The 18,240-nt window shown below is 34.4% G+C and overlaps 1 protein-coding gene and 1 long non-coding RNA gene across 7 annotated transcripts in view; one reads left to right on the top strand and one right to left on the bottom strand.

The window, feature by feature from the left end:
- The window catches only part of FHL2 (four and a half LIM domains 2), an 86,118-nt gene that overhangs the window by 6,921 nt on the left and 60,957 nt on the right, over positions 1 to 18,240 (bottom strand). For all 6 annotated transcript variants that reach the window (XM_074299694.1, XM_074299699.1, XM_074299700.1 and 3 more), the window contains exons 3-4: positions 9,976 to 10,150; positions 274 to 443 (exon numbers count right to left, since the gene is read on the bottom strand). In XM_074299694.1, the coding sequence (XP_074155795.1) occupies positions 274 to 443; positions 9,976 to 10,150 (345 nt within the window). The remainder of the gene's footprint in view (positions 1 to 273; positions 444 to 9,975; positions 10,151 to 18,240) is intronic.
- On the top strand, positions 1,084 to 13,370 carry LOC141560904 (uncharacterized). Its single transcript, XR_012487881.1, has 4 exons — positions 1,084 to 1,757; positions 4,994 to 5,042; positions 9,958 to 10,179; positions 11,970 to 13,370. It is a non-coding gene; the product is annotated as an uncharacterized LOC141560904 (long non-coding RNA).

Here is an 18,240-nt window from a genome sequence, read left to right as displayed (position 1 = left end):
TCCTTTCCAGCTCTAAAATCTATTAAATTTGAGCCCAAAAAGCATTTAATTAGTACCAAAAGGGAGTGGAATTCAAGCTGGAGGTAGGTTGTAAATAGTGTATGCCTTTCTCAAGAATTATATTATGGAATAAGAAGAAAGTCAGGGAATGTTAATCATACTATATTGAGTTAAAGGCCAAAATCATCCAGGAAAATCCAGAATCCCCAGGAGAAGAAGCCACAGGAGCAAACTAACAAAATTGTGAAATGTCTCAAGGAGAGTAAAAATTACCTTCTTGCATTGAACACACTGCATCGCAAATTGCTTCTCATAGCATGGCACACAAAAGTTCTGATCATCCTTAGGAATGAAGCTCTTAGTTCCAATTGGTTGCTGACAGCGATGACAGATGAAGCAGGTCTCATGCCAGCTATTACCCCTGTATTCCATCTTGCGAGTACCTGTCATCAGAACCAATGACAAAATTATTTTTTTATGTAAAAAAAAAATGCATTAACTCTCAATTTACCATGAAAGATTCACTGATTCAGGGACCACATCTTCAACAGTACTTACGTGCTCTGCAGGCACAACTTGAGTTGTCAGTAAAGTATCCCTGCTACTTTCTGGGAAGTACAGTTTTTTGTGAATATATCCAAGAGAAGATGGTGATAAACTAGTCTTACAATTTTCAAATACCACCCGCAGTGCTGCTCGCAACACTCCAAAGTGCAGTCCAACCAAATTAAAATGTAACTGGGAAATGTTTAACAAAACAAAAATACAAAAGAATGTAATGTTAATATATGGATTTTGAAGTCCAAGACAATATGCCACTTCAGGATCCTTATGTATATTTTAGTGGTCTGTTTCTATTTGAATTTGATACCATTGCTCTTCAAAATTAGGTATGTAAACCAAGTTGTGATACCTGTTCTAAGTTTTTGATTGCTATGATGTCAGATAATCCAAAACAGAAGATCTTAATAATTGATGTCTTTTTGTAATTTTATGTATTTCACTTTATGCATCTAAAAGCGTTACCCTGAGGTTAATTTTTTTTTTCTCAGATTCTGTTTTTAAGCATAACCCAAGCTCCTTGAAGCATGGGACAGTTTCACTTTTATTCTTCTATCCTCCAAGACAGTGCCTTGCACATCATAGGTGCTTACTGTAGGTATATTTTCTTGAATTGGAATGAATCTGTGAAATGAATAGGTGATCTCTAAGGTCCTTCTAGCTATAAATATGTGATATGAGATATATAATATAATGTAACATATGCCATTAATCCTGTACAAATGTTACATGTAAAAACATCACATGAATATCACATACAATGTATAAGAATATCACACATGCCATCAATCAATAAATTATGTCAGTAATCTAGGGGAGAAGTAATAAGATTATAAATCAGGGTAATGGCTGATATGAACGAAACATTCCAAGATATATCATGAGGATAGAACCACTAGGATTTTGTAAAAGATATCAAAGTGTGTGAGAGAGAAGCCCCTAGAATAAATAAGAGCTATTTTATGTTTTATTATAAAAATATTACTTTATAAAGACATATACATATTTATAAATTTATATTTACATGATTTTATATAACTCTTTAAGATTTACAAAGCATTTTAGGGATATGGCTTCAGTTAACTCCAATGTTATCATCTTGGGTGACTGGAAAGAGGATGGTGGTGGTCACAGTTGAGAAGGAAATTTGGAGAGAAGCACATAATAGGACAGATGTTGAAGTCAATTTTGGGGAGGTAAAGGTTTTTATTTTATTTATTTTTTAAGATGCTGATTAGACATTCAGGTGGAATGGGAATAGACATCTAAGTGGTAGAGTGAAGTGTTGGACTTGGCATCAGGAAAACCTGAGTTCAAATCCTTTCCTGTTCATTTACTAGCTATGTCCCCTGGACAAAACACTTATTTTCTCTCAGCTTCTGGTTTCTTATCAATAAAATTCAATATCAATTATGGTAATAATAGCAACTGCCTCATAGAGTTTTTGTGAAGATCAAGCGAGATAACATAAATGGTAAGTGAGATAATATAAAATGCTTTGTAAATTGAGAATACTTTATAGATGCAAGATATTTTCATCATCAGATAATTAGTGTTGCAGGACAGGAATTCACAAGAAAAATGGATAGTTATGTAGCTTTGGGAAAAATCTGTGTAGAGAGGAAGATTGAACAATCCAATGACATCATGAAGAGAGTACATAGAAAAAGAGCAAAGGTTCTTGGAAGAAGCTCTAAGGAATACCCTTGGTTTAGCAATAAATTATTAACCAGCAATGGAACCTGAAAAGAAATAATCAGGTAAGTAAAAGAGCTGAAAGAAAATAGTGTTATGGAATCCAAGGTAAAAGAAAATAGTAATGAACAATATTCAGATAGTCCAGAAAAACAAGGAAGATGAGGGCCAAGAAAAGACTATTATTGTTTACCATCTAAGAGATCTTTGGTAACCTTGGAAAGAGTTAGAAGCAAGATGGTAAGGGGCTGAAAAGTAAAGGAATATACCCAAGTAGAAGAATTTGGCAGTGAAAGGAAGGAGAGTTAAAAGTTTGGTAACTACCCACACCTACCACACACACATACACACCCCCCCCCCTATATCTTTATAAATCAGTGTGATATAGTGTCTGACTTTGACTCAGAGTTCAGTAGTTCAGGAGTAGAAAAGAAGAGGGATGTGATAGGGGCGAGAATTGATAGGGAATGAATGAATTATGGGGAAAGCCAATTCAAGATCTAAATTAGTTATAGGGTCAAGAAATGACAGACTGGGAAAAGAGAGGGATAGAAGATTTGGAAATCATGTTAAGAATGATCTGAGACGATCTTGGAATTTATCGTCATGGAAATCAAATAGTTTTGGGAAATGGTGAGATCTGTGTGACTGTGCCTTTGGAAGCACATACATCAGAGCAGATATAGAAGTCAAAGGAATCAAACAAGTTGATGATCTCTAAGGAGCAGTTAGAATGCCCAGTATGGAGTCAATAAGATTCATCTTCTGGAATTTAAATCTGACCTCAAACACTTACTACATATATGACCCAAGGTAAATTACTTAATCCTGTTTGCCTCATTTTCTTATCTGTAAAATGAACTGGAGAAGAAAATGGCAAAATATTCTAAGATCTTTGCTGAGAAAACCCTAAAAAGGGGTCACAAAGAGTCAAATATGACTGGAGCTGAATGTCCTAATTTTGAAATTTTGTTTTACATCACGACTCAGGTCATGAGTTCAGCTCATAGGTATTACTTCACTTACAACTCCAATTACATGGTGATTGGAAAAAATAATTTTTGTGATTCCATTATTCCTCAGTGTACTGATAACTGAAAATTACCTGAAAACCAAATAAGTGTAAAACTCCATCAAAACACAATGCCAATTAGGGAATAACAGATAGAAAAGTCAAAGGTAAGGACACATTTGACTCCAGCTTTGCATTATCCTTCTTAAAATTAAGGACTTAAAATTGAATAATATATCACTACACTAATACTTTTTCAATATTTAAGATGAATTTGACCAGTATAAAGTGGTACTAGCCTATTTCATAATTGTTGAAACTTTACTTCTGTTAATCCAGGCTAAGAACCTTTTTAATTTGGGGGCTGCCATACCACACACTCATTTGAGCTCAAAATTAACTAAATTCCTAAAAGCCTTTTTAATGAGCTGCTTTACATCCATATCTTCACCATATCATACTCATGTGGTTAATTTTTTTTGAACTCAAGTTAAGAACTTTACATTTATATCTTTTAAGTGATATTTTATTAGATTCAGAAGGATGATTCTAGTTTATCCAGGGTTCTTTTTGATTCTAATTCTTTCACTCAACATGTTAGCTATTCTTTCCAACTTTGTGAGACTCACAAATAGGCCATAACCTTTATCCAAGTTAAAACAAAATGCAACTGAACGAAACAGGACCAAGGAGTAATCCATTAGATACTTCCTCTCCAGGCTAACATCAATCTATTGATCAACATTCTTTTCATCCGGTTTTTCAAATTAGTTCTGAATTTATCTAACTATAGATGTAACCGGCCCATTTTTTCTACCTTTGTCCACCAGGAATATCATGAGATATTTTATCAAATGTCATGTTGAAATATAAGCCATATTATATCTCATGTATTTTTGACATCTACAAGTCTAATAATTCTGCCAAAAAGAAAAATGAAGTTAAATAGCTATGAATATTCTCAATAAAAATTATTCTCTCTTTTTAATATTCATAAACTGTTTTGTTTTTGTTTGTTGTTTGGGAGTTTCTCTAACTCACCAGTCTAGAAGTTCAGTAACTATTTGTGACCCTTACTCTACTGCTGATATGCATGGAAGTTTTGTTTGATCTGCTCCATTTCCATTGTAGGCCTGACCTTCCTTAGCCAGTGTGGTGCCTCTCTGCTCCTGGGGTTTCTCCATATTGCTGACAAACCTAGTGTTTGTCGTCTACGCAGTTTTAATCATACTTCAGCCAAAACTCCTAAGTTCACTCAATCTACTAACCTCCGCCTCAGCCTTCCTTAATAGGGCTCATATACTTTTAAAAACTTATTTTAGAGTTTTACCAGGAAAGTCAAGTGCACTGGGGCATAATTTGAAGGATTCATCTTTCCCCCTTTTAGAAAACCAGCATGTTTGTCTGTCTCCATGCCTGCTACATTCTCCCTCAAGGTCACAAGATCATAGATGTAGATTCAGGAAGGAATCCTGGAGGCCATCTAGTCCAATTCTCTCAGTTTACAAATAATGAAGCTGAGGGCCAGGAAATTAAATGATTTGCTTATGGTCACATAGTATCAGAAATGAGATTTGAACACAGGTCTTGTTCCTAGTCTAGTATTCTGTCTTTACCACTGTGCCTTCAAGTTAAGATGATAAATTCATCAAGAGCTGATAAATAAGGAGACTGATAAGACTTTTTTCATATTCCTCTTAAAATTTTTATGTCTCTCCTTCCTAGAAGGAAGATTATTCTCTGTGGTAGAGGAAAAAAAGAAGCAAACTAGGAGGTGAGTAGTTATACAGTTTCTCTTATATCATATTGTATGTGTATTCTGTTATTTAAACATTCTAGACCTCAGTTTCTTCTTCTGTAAAAATCAAGTCAAAAGCAATTGTTATTTGTGAAATGAAGATATTAGACATAATAACCATTAAGGCCCATTCAGTTCTCAAATTTTATGATTTAAATATTCAGATGCATTATGGGCTAGCTCATCTTATGTATAGACCATTCTCTTCAACATGAATTAGAGAGGAGATACGGCCTAATGGGAAGCAACCCTCTACTTGGAATCAAGAAGGAATTGGGCTTGAAACTTAGCCCTGACATTGGCTAGTTCAATGACTGGTTAATTTATTTATATTATATATGTCACCTTCTCTAAACCTCTGTTTTCTTATTTTAGAAATAGGGATACCACTCAGTCTTTCTGACTCAGAATTGTTCTGAGGAAAGCATTTTGTACATCTTTAGAGCATAGTCGTAAAGGAACTTAGTAATAACTTCAGGCAGGAAATATATTTTCTCTGTCTTGCAGTGTCACCGCTAAACAAAGAACTCTCACATATACTCTTTTTCCCTTGAGATTTTATCCATTCTAATAGCTTCAGTCATCATTTCTGTAGATATGAACAACTCCCAAAATTGTATCTTCTGCCTTAGTCTTACCTGTCTCTTCCAGTTTGACATTTTAATTCGCTTCTTGTGCATCCCTATTTAGATATCTTGCTATCATGTTAAACTCAACATGTCTGAAAACAAAACAGTCTTTCTCTCCTAAAACAGCTGCTTCTCTGAACTTATTTCCCTTAGGAGTATCAACATATATAAACCATCCATGTAAACTTTGAAATTATCCTTAATTTTCTCATCTTCTGTCATCAGCAAACCTTGGGGTAGTTCTTTAATATTTTTTCCTCAGTTTTGTTCTGACCTTCCTATTCTCACCCCTATTATCTCAATTGGAGCCCTCACAATTGTTTCAAAGAGGATTTCCTGCTTTCCTTATATTAGCCTCTTTCATCTATTCTACACATTACTACTAGGTTAATTTTTTGTATATTGACATCATTCTGGTGTTTTAGAAATACCTTCAGTGGCTTCCTCCTAAAATCAATCTTCTCAGAATAGTTCTCTGTAATCTAGTCCCAGTTTACCTCTCTTGTCTTATATTCTATTTACATGTAAAAAAAAATTTTAACATTCATTTGAAAATTTTGAGTTCCAAACTCTTTCCCTATTAATCATGTAGTAGAAGACAAAACATATCAAAAGAAAAAAATACCAAAAAAAAAAAAAAAAAAAGAAAAACCCCAAAGAAAGTAAAAATAGTTTGCTTCTTATCTTCAGATTTAATGAATTCTTTCTCTATATGTGAATAGCAATTTTCTTCATGAGTCTTTTGGACTTGTCTTGGATCACTATACTACTAGGAATAACTAACTTATTTATAGTTAGTTTATTTATTTATTTATTTATAGTTGATCATTGTACAATGTTATTGTCATTGTGTGTACAATGTTCTCCTGGTTCTACTCATTTCACTTTCTTGCCTTAAATTCTACCATTTCCTTACACAAAAGTTCAGTTCTTCATTGATCTATTGCCAAAATATTTGCCAAATAAGAAATAGTGTTTTAGGCATTGAAAGAAATATCTCATTATCTCAGCTATCCAAGCTCAGAAAGAAGTGATTTTTGGGATATCCTTCACCTTCATCCAGGGAGGAAACTGGACTCAGCTCAAACTGTTCTGGTGAAATCACCAAAAAATATATATATATATATTTTTTTTTTTTTCTGAGACAATTGGGGTTAAATGGTTTGCCCAGGATCACATAGCTAGGAAGCATTAAGTTTCTCAGGTCTGATTTGAACTAAAGTTCTCCTGACTTCAGGGCTGGTGCCCTATCCATGTGAAACCCAATTTTAATATTTAATATTGGAAAATAGCAAACAATATAAGTCAAAGGTTAATTTGCTATTTTTTGATTGCCTAGACTTAAGAAAGTGATGGTGAAAATATTAATAATTCAGACTACACACCCCTATCTCATAGAACTCTTTGTATTCCCAGCATACAGCATGGTGCCTTGCTCCTAATAAGTACTCCATAAATGCTCATTAATTTTTAATGGTACTCATAATGATAATCAAATTCAGAAAATATTGGATTAGATTTAAAGTAAATATGCCAAGAAACTTTAATTAAAGGGTTCCTGGGAACCTTCAGTTCCTCCCCCCCCCTTTTTTTTTGCTGTCAGGGAATGGAAAAACTGAATCAAAATCAAAATTCAAATAACCTTGAACTGAATCTATAAGTAAAAAGTTTCATTTGGAACCGGTCTAAAAGTACATAAAAGTACATACAGACTTCTATTTTGACAGCACACTAAACACAAACTATAACTGCTCACAAAACCTCAAATATTTCTACAAATATGATACAGACATTCTGGCTCTACCTGGCTATATTTGGGAAATACTGAAAAACACTTATTTGTAAGATGAGTGTTTGAAAGCAAATCTCTTCCACATGGAAATCTGTTTGATTTAGACTAAGGAAAACTATTTTTTAAAAGGTAAGAACCAATGAATGCTTAATGGAGAATATCATTATGAAACTAGCTTCCAAATAGAACTTTCCTCCTTATAACAGTTTGTACAAGCCAAGAAGAGATGTCTTCCTCTTTCTTTTTTAGAAGCAAAAAAACCTAGGATTTTCATACCACGGGTATGAAATTATTATTTCTGTCTTGGGTTTCTCATATTAAGAGGAAGTAGCTTTCAACTTTTGAAACAGTGTCTTAGACTAGGACAAGGAAAATTATATGACCATAGTAAATTATTGAATTTTGGATTGAGTTTTCTTTTTTTCTTTTTTTTTAAATTAAAGCTAATTATTTTCCAAACATATGCATGGATAATTATTCAACATTGACTCTTGCAAAACGTTGTGTTCCAAATTTTCTCCTCCCTCCCCCCATTCCATCCCCTAGATGGCAAATAATCCAATATATGTCAAATACGTTAAATATATGTCAAAAACCAATATATGTATACAAATTTACACAATAATCTTGCTGCACAAGAAAAATCAGATCAAAAAAGAAAACAAAATAAAAAAGAAAATAAAATGCAGGCAAACGCCAACAAAAAAGTGAAAATGCTATGTTGTGATCCACATTCAGTTCCCACAGTTCTCTCTCTGTATATAGATGACTCTCTTCATCATAATAAGATCATTGCAACTAGCTTCAATCATCTATCTCATTGTTGGAAAGAGTCATGTTGGACTGAATTTTAAAGAGGTTGTAGAATCTCAATGTTGTTTGGCATCGGAAAATTTCTTCTTGTTATGAGAAGTGATTTGGAGATCCTCTGAATTGGTGAATTCCCAGGGAGCTGGATTTCATCTTGACTACTTGCTCAGAGATATTCATAGGAAACTTCTGATGAGTTTACCAGCACTTTGGAGTATAGGGAATTAACAACATATGGCCAAGTATCAGAAAGTTCAGACTCTTATTGAAGAAACATCTTCCCTGAGCTAGTCTATAAGATATGTAGAGATAATTCTACCTTCCTTCTTAATTTAGGTTCTTTTCTCTCCCTTGAACTTCCAGTAAGAGAGTAAAGGGGCTTTCTCCTTATCCATGTAGACCAAAGAGAAGAGGAAAAATTTTTTTAGCAATCATCTGTCGTTTCTGATTACAACCCTTCCACGCTAACTTATTAGTCACCTTTAGCTCAAATCCCTAGTCAATAGGACCCAATCAGCAGTTCCCTGGCCTTTCCTAGCATCCCTCAGCCAAAGTCTAGCTTCATGGAAAGTGTTCTAGTCAAGTTATTTAAGGGTTCCCCTTATCATTGCTGATCTGGTTTTTTAAATCTTAATTTTGATGCCTGCTGACCAAAGGTAGGACAGATGTGATGATTTCTCAAGCCTCCTTATGGCTCTAAGGCTTTTCAAAATTTACTCTGATTGGTATTATGTCTGAAAGACTAGTCTATGTTAGCAAAAGTTTAATGGGGGGGTAGCTAGGTGGCGCAGTGGATAGAGCACCAACCCTGAAGTCAAGAGGACCGGAGTTCAAATTTGACCTCAAACATTTAATATCTCCTAGCCGTGTGACCCTATAACCTCAATTGCCTCAGCAAAAAAAAAAAAAAAAAAAAAAAAAAAAGTTGTATAGAAGTGGTGATGTGGGTGATGGTGATTTCATTTAAATAGTAAACTTCCTTTATCAATTCAAATGAGCATTTTCTCTCCAATAGTTTTAGAGACTTACCTAATACATTGAGATGTTAAATGACTTGTTCAGAATCATGAAGCCAGAATATATGTTAGAGGTAGTACTTGAAACCATTCTTTTGACTCTGAATCTGGCTCTCACACAGTAGTAATGATTTTGGGGGGAGGAAGGGTTACCTCCCCCAACCTTCATCTAATTCTATCAGCCTCTGAACATTCTCAGGCTCATCATCTTCTTCCTCATCAATAAACATGATTTCATCATCAAAATTCAATTGTTAGTGGAGGATAAAAGAGAGAAAACAACCTGACCCCGAAAATATATTTAGATGGCTTGTGCTTAATAATTAGTTGTTTGGTATGATCATTCCTTTAGATGCAATGAAAGCACACATCCACTAAGTAAAGGTGCTGTTCCTAAAGAGCATGACCCAGTAAACCCCACCTGCTTTTTCTGGGTACTTAAACTACTTCTCAGTAACCAAAAACCATAAGCAAAAAGATGTACCTAGTCAATCTGCATATATCTCTTGACTAAAGACAATGTACATGACAGATCAAGGTAACTTTCTTATAAGGGCACAATGTTAGGATTATTAAACCCATTCATTTGCTTTCTTGATGGCATTCAATTAATCCTCTTTTATTTAATCCCTTTTCTGAAATAGAAAGCAATATGTCCTGACCTGGCATGATTGTCTTCTTGCACTCTGAACATTTGGAAGAGTATTCATTGGAGTAGCATTCAGTACAAAGGAGATGCTCATCTTTGGCAGCGAAAGGCTTGTCCACTAGAGAGTTCTTGCATTGGAAGCAGTGAAAGCAATTCTCATGCCAGTGCCGATCCTTGTAGGACAGATCCTGCAGAAAACCAAACCACAAAGAAAATGGTGAATATTTGGCAGAATTAAGAGTCAAGGAACGATAAAGACATCTGGGCACAATTCCTAACTGGAGTTTATAGTACAAACCTCCAATGTGAAACAATCAAATGTCCAGGATGAGGACAGAAATTGATGGGGGGGGGGGGGGTTTGAATCCCTGCCTGACTGCTAAAAAGAGAATAAAATTATTCATTTTAAGTGTCTATTTAAAATAATACTTTAATTATGACCAACACATTGACCAAGAACCATTCTAGGGGAACAATGATAAAGGATGGTAGTGACCTGGTGACAGAGAAGTAATGGATTTAAGATACAGAATGAGACACTTTTTTTTTTTTTTAACATGATCAATGCAGGAATCTGTTTTTCTTGACTACATTTATTACAGTGAATTTGCTTTACTTTTTTTTCAATGGGTATGGGTAGGGAAGGAGGGAAAGTAAATATTTGCTAATTGAAAAAATAAATTAAAATTTAAAAATAAAATAGCATCTCAGTTGGATTTTAAAAAAACAAGCAGAACTTCACTTAGGAACCTCATTTTTTAAAAAGTAAACAATGTTATCAGTCTTTATGATGGATAACACCTGTGATGGTGACAATTTAGAATACATTTTTCATATTTGGGAGGACCATTAAAGCTCTTTGGAGCCAAAAAGCAAAGATAATTTATTAAATTGCATTCTAGTTTTTTTTTTTTAAAGTTAATGCATAATAAAAAAGTCAGATCCAATTTTGTCCTGCCTTCCTCTTATGATTGATATTTTTTAACATTACTTTTTCCTTTGGGTTTTTATTCACAACTGACTATTTATTACTGAAGAAGAGACAGAATGATGAACTAGCAGCAAGTTCTTTCATGATACTTTCTATTTCCTAGGTGACCCAAGCTACTAGGCAGTAGTAAGCAAAGGCTGCCTGTTAAAAATATCCTTTTCAAGGCATTTCTATTACTGAGAATTGCTAACAAGAATCATGTTGAGAAATTGCCATATGCAAGAAGGAACCCCAAAGCAGCCCACTTTCCCTACCTCTCTCAAATGTAGAAGGTGCTTAGATATGTAGAAAAAAGAGGACTGGCTCGGGATTAAGAGGACCAAAAGCTTCTGACACTAAGTAGCTTCCCTTAGCCTCAGTTTGCTCAGATATAAAATGAAGATGATAGATTAGATAGGCCTTGAGGTCCCATTCAACTCTAGATCTACGAGTTAGTTGGGGTGGGGGAATGCTAGAGTGTTGAATTTTGAACTGTACTGACTTGGAGAGAAGAAAGTGAATTTGGATGAGGCCATAGACCCAAATTGGAACAAAACCATCTTGCTGGGGTGTAAACTAAAGCAAACTCATAAATGCATTTTTTTCTGATCTATAGTCCAGACCAAAAGTTTATTTACAGAGGTTTGACCATCACGTAATGACTTTTTTTCTCAATCCTAAAACTCATGAAGACTGTATACATAAGTAGGCATGAAAATGTTGGGATCAGTATTGGTCTTAGGAGCACTACACCAAAGGAATCACAGATCTTTTGATAATGGTAAACCAAATTATAGTCAATTGGTTTGCTTTTCACTTACCACTTGGTAAGCAATTTGAAAAATGTTAATACTTTGCAAATATGATTTTTATTACCTGCTATAGCAGTTGGGGTCCTGGATAAAGTTTAGGATGGGCTTCAGAATCAGGAAGGCACTAGGCCAAGTGCAGTTTCTGACACATACAGTCTACATTACTATGGGCAAGACCCTAAATCATAGGTACTTACTATCTCTTCATCTCTATCCCCTTTCTAGATACCTATGAAATATGGTGAACTGGACAGATGGCTGGCTTTGGAGTCAAGAAGACCTGGATTCAAATCATATTTTTGACACATATCAGCCCTGTGACCTTAGCAACTCACTTAACCTTCTAGTGCCTCTAGACAATTCTAATAGTATAAATGACAGTTGACTATAAGGTTGCATTGCTTCCTCGTTAAATATTTGTTAAACCAATAAAATCATAGGTCTATACCAAAAAAACCTCAAAGGAACAAATCCATTATCTCATAATTATATATATGAACATATATCTGAAAGTATAATCCTAATTCTAGTCTTGATTTTCACATTTTCCTTCTTCACATTTTGGGAGGACACTTTTTTTACCCAACAGTTTGAAGTAGTTGGATAAGATAATCATAAACCTGTGCCAGGACATTTTTGTAGGCATTTTTTTTCGTGATGTCTCTTGTACCTTTGCATATTTGCACAGGCCTGGAATACTTCCCCCTCTCACCTCTACATCTTGGGACCCCTAAATTTCTTCAGCTCTAGTGTGATCTCCTTCAAAAGAAATCATTGGTCCTCATTGAGAACAGAGTGAACAATCTTCAAGAGACCTCTTGGTTATGAGGATATGGTTGTTGATGGTCCACTCCAAAACACTTCACTTTTATTGTGTGTGTCTATGTATATATGCTTTATCTTTTTATTTGTGAACATACTATATCACCTCTAATAGTATTTAAGTTTGTTGAGGGCAGGGACTGTTTCATATTTGTATTTGCAAGCCCAGTTCTTAGCACAATTCCTGACACATAAAAAACACTTTAAAATGTTGTATTGATGTATTGTATCTTGATGTATCTTCTTGTCCAGATCACAGTTAACCCCTGCATGACTTGGGTTCCTTTAAGATCAATAAATGTATCACATATCATGATAACTATAAAAAGAAAGCAAGATGACGTATCTGGTCTTTGCTCCTCTTACTATAAACAAAAAGGGGGAAAAAACCATGAGATGCTAGAAATTTGGAACATCATGATACAATGTAGTATTCTACAAAATTGAAATGTATACAAACTCCTTCAGCATTCATGTCTTTCAGTCGACCATAATACATCAGCAGACATCTGTACACTCAAAGAAAGGTTTCAGGTCTTGCCCTATGTGTATAAAAAGAAACCTTCACAGGTATTTTCCTTTATCTGCATGTTTTAGGCATATCCTAATGTTCATATTTCCCCTTTTTCAGGAATGGTTTTGTATAATGAACTCTGTTTTGTACCATTTCAGTTCTGGAACAACCAAAATCTCAAACCTTTCAGCATCACACATTTTGCAATAATTAATTTCCCCCCCTCAACAATGGACATAGGGGGAGCAATCTTTTTTTTTAATCTTTTAATTAAAAATGCAAATTAGATCCAATTGGGAGGAGTTGTTTTTGTTTGTTTAAAACTGACATTTTCCTTCTCTGTAAAATGGGAATGTTAATAGCATCTACCTCTCAGGATAGTCATGAGAATATTGGCAAAGTACCTTGCAGACCTTAAAGTACTATTTAAAAGCCAGCTATTATTACCATTTGTGGAAAGAGCACAGGATTAGATGACAGAGACCTATGGCTTTGGTCAAGTCAGTCAGTTTTCTCATTCTGCAAAGTGTGGGGTGAGAAGAGAGATATTGAATTGGGTGACATCTAAAATCCTTTCAGCTTTAAGTATATATGACTAAACTAAACCACTGTGTTTAAATTTTTCCTGCTTGGCTTTCTTTGGTCATTTGAGAAGCCTAAGAAAACTTCTTTAACGAATGAATTGAAAGCTTAAAGTGATACTGTAGTCCATCTGCTCCATTTCCTTTATTTGACAGATGAAAACTGAAGCCCAGAGTGGTTAGTGATTTGCCTAAAGTCACACAGGTAATAACAATGCCAGAAAGGACATTCCCATTCAGATCCCCTTGCTACAAATGCAGAGATTCTTTCCACTATCCTGTCTTAACTAGTTGATTACTTTCTTTGAGACGAAGTGAAAAAATTTATCTTCAGTCAACTGTTTCTTCTATATTCATCATGTCACCTGATAAAATATTGCCCTCCCCATAGTGGAAAAACGGCAAAATGCTTTCCATATCCAGTGATTCACCCCATAGCATGAGATGAGAAACCCAGGAGCAGGGGAGAAAAGGGGGAGAAATGTTAATGATTTACATGGTTTGATGCTGGTTTGTTTATACATGTTAGCTACTCAGCTCAGAGGATAAACCTCAGGCAGAGACCTGGGATACAAGTTATTAATAGGAGGGGGGGGGGGAAGAAAAATAAATTGAAGTTCAAGGGATTTTGCCTTTTTAGGCTGAACTTCAAAAATTTTTAAGAAAGAACCTCCAAGCAAAATATCATAAATACTGAAAGCCAAAAGGACTTCATCATGACATTCTGTCTTGCTTATTTTGTCCCCAGCAACCACTAAAGGATCAGTTCAGGGTGAAGAAAATAAATTTAATAGACCTATCTTTCCTCTTGAATTGCACAAAGAAAAATCACTTTAAGCTTGTTACATTTCTTAGTATCTACTAAGTGCTCTTTTATATAGCATTACTTGGATCTCCCTAACAATCTTGTGAAGTGGAGTAGGTACCATCATTCCCCAGGCAGCTAGGTGGTGCAATAGATAAAGCACAGTTTGGAATCAGGAAGATCTGAGTTCAAATATATAACTTTAGACGCTTACTTAGCTATCTGAAACTGGGCCACTCAAGGCTGTTTACTCAGTTTCCTCATCTGTAAAATGATGTGTAGAAATGGCAAACCACTCCAGTATTTTTGCCCAAAAAACCTCCAAATAGGGTCACAAAAAGTTAAACATGACTGAAACAATTGAACAACAAATACTTTATTATATCCAATCTCCATAACAATTTTGTGGAACAAGCAGGATCTCTCTGTAGAATAAGACTCCGTGAGCTTAAATGACTTGCTCAGAGTCACTCAGCTGATGTTATATCAACAAGATTTAAATCCAGACTTCAGATTCAAGACTGATGAGCTTGACTTAAAATTCTAGGCAAATTTTCAAACATCTGAATGGAATGATTAGGGACATCTCAGAAAAGAAGTGTTGATCACTAAGATCAACTTAGAGTTGATAAGAACAAATATTAAACTAACCTAATTTCTTTTGTTCACCATGTTATTTAATTAGAAAATGCTAGAGTTATAACTCAGATTTTAGCAAGACATTTAACAAAGATTTCCCTTTTTTTCTGGGAAAGATAAACAGGAGAAATGGATTAAAAATGATTTTCTAATCCAAAGGATATTTATTAAAGGTTTGATGTAACTTGGAAAAAAGTCTCTAATGGAGGGTTCTAGAGATATGGGGCAGGTCCTATGCTATTTAACATTTTCATTAATGGCATAAAGTGATAGATGACAAAATTATCGAATTTACAGATGACACAACTCTAGAAGTGATAGTTCATACTTTGGATCATGTAGTCGAAATCCAAAAAGAATTCTATAAGCCTTCATGCTAGTCCGATGAGATTAAATAATATGAATTTTAACAGAAATAAATGTAGGGTTATCTAGAACGGAACTACTGAATTTAGATCCTCATACTATAGTCCTTGAAATACTGTTCAAAGAAGCAGAAATGGTGCTAAAGATGAAAACACTAGAGTAAACCCAGAAGTAGTATATGTTATAAAACTATACTGTGCAGAAATAGGGAGAAGATCATCAAAGGAGACACAATTTTGAGGAATATTCAAAATAACTGAAGGGAAAATATCAAATACTAGAAAAAAACCATAAAGGTCATTACTATGTTTTTAAACATGCTATCAAGAAAATATCTAAAACTACTAACCCATATGGCTCTATGTGAGAATAATCTACACTTGAACCCAACAAAGATATCTAATGACAATGACAGCAGGAGAACAGGCAGATTTTCATAAACAAAATTCTAAAGTAAGCATATCCTTAGTTACATAATTGCCTGAAAGAGACTCAGAATACCTGATTATGCTGTTCTTAGTTTTTGTTGACTTTTTTTTTTCATAGCACTTGATTTGGGAGAGCAAAATGCTGCCTTTTCTCTTTTCCAACAAAATGTCCCCCAAGCAGGTGCTAAAGTTACACAAGAGATATAACAGTAGAAATAACTTTTTGGTGATTAAAATCAAGTAAGGCATAAAACAAAATGAATGAATTGTAAAAGAGAAGTTAATCAAGGAACAAGGATGAAATATAGCCCATGGACTGGAGGATCTATCATCACTTGGACTTAGCCTTCATAACCTAGTCATCTATGACATCAGCTGCTACTATGATTTCATCTTAAACCTCAATCATGTCTGCTATTGACCTTCACCTTAGATTCATAATATCAATGTAGCCCAGTCTTTAAAAGTTAGAATGGACCTTAGGATAGACCACCCAGTGGAGGATTCTCCTATAGGAGATCATGAACAATTGCTGCTTAAAAAAAGAAAAGTATTGCTGGGTTGTGAGTTATCTCTTTGGATTTTGTACCCACATTGCCATGATCACAGATCTAGTATAATATTAAGGAGTCAAATCTTACATTCATATTCAAAATTTTAATTTTACAATATAAAATGAAGGTCTGGTAGCTAAACAAATTCATCTAACAAAGATTTTGGGGATTGATGGTTAGTACTTTACAAGCCCAAGAAATCAATAGCGAAAAATGGCAGCGAAAAACATTAATGTGATATTAAATTTCACTAAAGAGAGTTATACTACATAGGACTAGGAAGAAGATCTATCCTGATTGTTATACTCTATCCTAGAAGACTGTAATTAGATCAGAGATAGAGGGAGAGAAAGAAACTATGCTCAATCAGCTTAGTGAAATTTGTTATTTGAGATACGATAGTAAAAGCAGTTTTATATTATTGGAAATTTAAAGCTATATTTGATTTGATTTCAAGTTAAAATATAGATTATTAAAACAAAGTTCTAGCAACTTATCTTAGGGAAGATTATGTTTGCATCCCCCTAATTAGATGGTATGTTGCTTTCTGAAGTGTATATTGGATAATTTGCAAACCCTTAAAATTTTGTCAGCTCTGCTGGATATATGTTAAAAGTTTTATGAAATTTGGTCCAAAATTAAAGTTTTTTAAAAAGTGATTTAAAGACAAGGGACAAGAAAGATTGATTTGCAAAAGCAATTAATAGTTTAAATGGAGCATCTAGTTAGAAGGGTTATTGGTTTTGAAGCATGTTAGAGAAGGAAAGAGTACGTTGAAATTAGGAGGAAGAAAGAGGAAAATGGGCATGTGGAAAGGAGATACCCCATGAGGTTGGGACACATCTTAGACTGGCAGATTGAATTCTGGAGGACTTAGCACCCTAAAAAGTTTAGCTATGAGAAGTGGAGGTTGGGAAGTGTGGTGGAGTTGGAAGAAGGGCTGTCATGTAGAGTAAAGGAAGGGGTAAGAGGAACTTGTCAGGTGACATCCTAACTTCCCCACCACTCCCCCACTAAGTGTGGCTGCTTTTTAACAAACTGCAGCAGTTTGGAGCTCCCTTCCCCCTCTCCCCCTTTGCTGATTGAAGCATTAATTGCTTATATTGTTTAAAGAAACAGCCTACATTTACATGATGCTAATAACTGAATGTTTTATTTTTATTTCAAGTCTATAGCTGCTCTAAGATGTTTGTTTGGAACCACAAATTTTCTGAAACTGATTTCTTTCTACTAAGGTGTCCATCTATCTTCAGTGAATTATTTAATGTTTATCTAAGTTCATAATGATCTCCTTATTTAAGGAATATGATAACAAAAATTAAAGCAGAATTTTAACCTGATTTGATAAGTTCATAGGGCTATTTCCAAAAAGTTTATAGGGACTCCTCAATTGGAGGAAGCTGACAACTTTTTTTTTAAGAATCAAGAAATTGTTAATTCTGATAAGATTAATTGATTGTACTGTGTCATCTTAAAGTTGTACCCGTTATTTAAATGCACTTTATTTAGTCCCTATTTAAAGGAAATTTATTATTCTCAGAGAATAATAGTTTTTGCCTTTGTCCCTTTGAACATGTTTCTGTTATGGACAATATGCAATTTAGAAGTTTTCTATGTATCCTTTTCTTTCTTCAAGACAAATTTCAAGTATCAAGTAAGTCTTTCTCTATTCATCTCCCTTTCCATTTCCCATTCTCCAAAGCTTATACTTTCCCTTCATAACAACTTCTTATTTATTTTATATTTATATATTGTTCCACCTTTTCCTCCTCTAAGTAAACTAATTT

This window comes from Sminthopsis crassicaudata, chromosome 3 (genome assembly GCF_048593235.1).
Source record: "Sminthopsis crassicaudata isolate SCR6 chromosome 3, ASM4859323v1, whole genome shotgun sequence".
NCBI classification, from domain to species: Eukaryota; Metazoa; Chordata; class Mammalia; order Dasyuromorphia; family Dasyuridae; genus Sminthopsis; species Sminthopsis crassicaudata.
Note: the sequence above shows the minus strand (reverse complement) of the source record. Positions and strands in the feature narration are given on the sequence as shown.